Source organism: Lipotes vexillifer, unplaced genomic scaffold, assembly GCF_000442215.2.
Source record: "Lipotes vexillifer unplaced genomic scaffold, Lipotes_vexillifer_v1.1 scaffold860, whole genome shotgun sequence".
NCBI lineage: Eukaryota > Metazoa > Chordata > Mammalia > Artiodactyla > Lipotidae > Lipotes > Lipotes vexillifer.
The window spans coordinates 1,077,861-1,079,847 of record NW_006789568.1 but is presented as its reverse complement, the minus strand read 5'-3'; the positions used below and the strand labels follow the sequence as shown (position 1 = coordinate 1,079,847).

The following is a 1,987-nucleotide window of genomic DNA, read 5'->3' as shown; positions in this document are numbered from 1 at the left end:
GGGGGAGCCCCCGCGGACCCCTCCCGGCCCTCGGCGCGACTGCCATTGGCCCGGGCGGCCCTGTGGGCGGGAGGATGACATCAGCGGCAGGTTGGATTATAAAGGCGCGAGCGGAGCCGCGGGCTCAGAGCGCACCCAGCCGGCGCTGCGCAGCACTGGGACTCGGACCCGCCCCCGCGTCGCAGCCCGGCCAGCCTGCTCCGCGCTCGCCTGCCCGTCTGCCCGTCTGCCCGCCGGCCACGCGCACCCTTGCTGCCGCCGGTCTGCGCCCAGCCACCCCACGGGCACCATGCACCTCTCCCAGCTGCTGGCCTGCGCCCTGCTGCTCGCGCTACTCTCGCTCCGGCCCTCCGAAGCCAAGCCCGGGGCGCCGCCGAAGGTGGGTGCTGTCGCAGGGACGTCGGAACTGTGAGGGGCGGTGGTAGGGCTAGGGGGTCTAGGAGGGTGTGGCCCGCCGGAGGGAGCAGAGGGGGCGGGAAGGCGGCTCTCTCCCTCCCCTGAGACGCGCGCGGGTGAGAGCTGGGGAGCCCTCGAAGCCCGGACTCAGGATAGCATCGACAAATGCGCAGCCTCTGCCTCAGTGTGGTCAGCCCGGCAAGAGGCAAAGGAGAGGAGGGCAAGGGGCTCCCCGAAGGAGCGGACATCGGCGGCCGCGTGGCAGGTGGATGCAGGGCCGAGCCGTCCGGCACCTCTGGGGGCGCGCTCAGGACTCGAAAGGGACAAACCGCGCTGGCCGGAGTGTCGGGCTGGAGCATCAGCGGCCCCGCAAAGTCCCCCGAGCTGCCGCGGTGCGTCCCTTCACCTGCCCGTTCTTTCTTTCTGACAGGTCCCGCGCACTCCGCCAGGGGAGGAGGTGGCCGAGCCCCAGGCTGCGGGCGGAGGTCAGAAGAAGGGCGACAAGACTCCCGGGGGCGGCGGCGCCAATCTCAAGGGCGACCGGTCGCGACTGCTCCGGGACCTGCGCGTGGACACCAAGTCTCGGGCGGCGTGGGCCCGTCTTCTGCAGGAGCACCCCAACGCGCGGAAATACAAGGGAGGCAACAAGAAGGGTTTGTCCAAGGGCTGCTTCGGCCTCAAGCTGGACAGGATCGGCTCCATGAGCGGCCTGGGATGTTAGTGCGGCGACCCCTGGCGGCGGTGAGTACCACCAGCCCCGGCCGCCGGGAGCTCTTGCACACCCAGCTTCCCGTGAAGCCCCCCAGAACCAAGCCTGCACCCCCTCCCGCAGGCCGGCTCCTCTCTGATCCCCTGGACCTTTCCGCCTCCCAGCCAGACCATCTGGACACAAGATTGTGTGTGCTAGACATTTGCCCCCAACACCATTTATCATCCCATTTTACAGATGGAGAAAGTGAGGGATAAAGTGGTCAGGGAACTTTGGCAAGGTCAGAAATGGCTCAGCATGGATGGACCCACCTGGCTCCCTTTGGAGAAACAGAGACAGCTCCGGGGCGGGGGTGCTCCCACCCACCCCAGGGCCATAAGGCAACCAGCAACACTGGCCCCAGTTCTCCAACTGGGGGGATTGAGGGCTGATCCTGGGTTGGTGGGAGCAGAGGAGGAAAGGCATACATACAAGTCAAGGGTAAGTTGATCTGCTAGCCACTGCATCATGGTGCTGGGCAGTAAGCAGCCCAGTGGTCAGGACAGCTCCCTGGGTCTGTTGTCTCTGTAATGGGACAGACTTGGAGCGATACCTGCCCCCTCACAGTAGGGAGAATAGTCATTTGTTAGCATCACCAGGGAGCATTTCTGCCCCAGAGCATTCTGATTCTTGTCCCTTCTCTAAACCATGGCCGTGGGCAAACTGGTCTGTCCAGGGTCCTGACGCTGCAGCAATCCGTGTGACTTCAGGATCGAACCTCAGTGTCCGTGGCACTATTTTCGGGCAAAAGGAAAAAGAAACTAAAATAATCTATTTTTTTGCCCCAACCTGAAACTCAACATGTCCCAAACTGAGCCCCGCCCCCTCCCCCGCCCCCTCCCC

The 1,987-nt window shown here is 65.0% G+C and overlaps 1 protein-coding gene across 1 annotated transcript in view; it reads left to right on the top strand.

Annotated features, from left to right (window-relative positions):
* The first annotated feature begins 144 nt into the window (after positions 1–144).
* The window catches only part of NPPC (natriuretic peptide C), a 4,777-nt gene continuing 2,934 nt past the window's right edge, over positions 145–1,987 (top strand). Inside the window, exons 1-2 of the mRNA XM_007462754.1 lie at positions 145–379; positions 827–1,137. Coding sequence (XP_007462816.1) covers positions 290–379; positions 827–1,117 — 381 coding nt within the window. The 5' untranslated portion in view covers positions 145–289 and the 3' untranslated portion in view covers positions 1,118–1,137. The remainder of the gene's footprint in view (positions 380–826; positions 1,138–1,987) is intronic.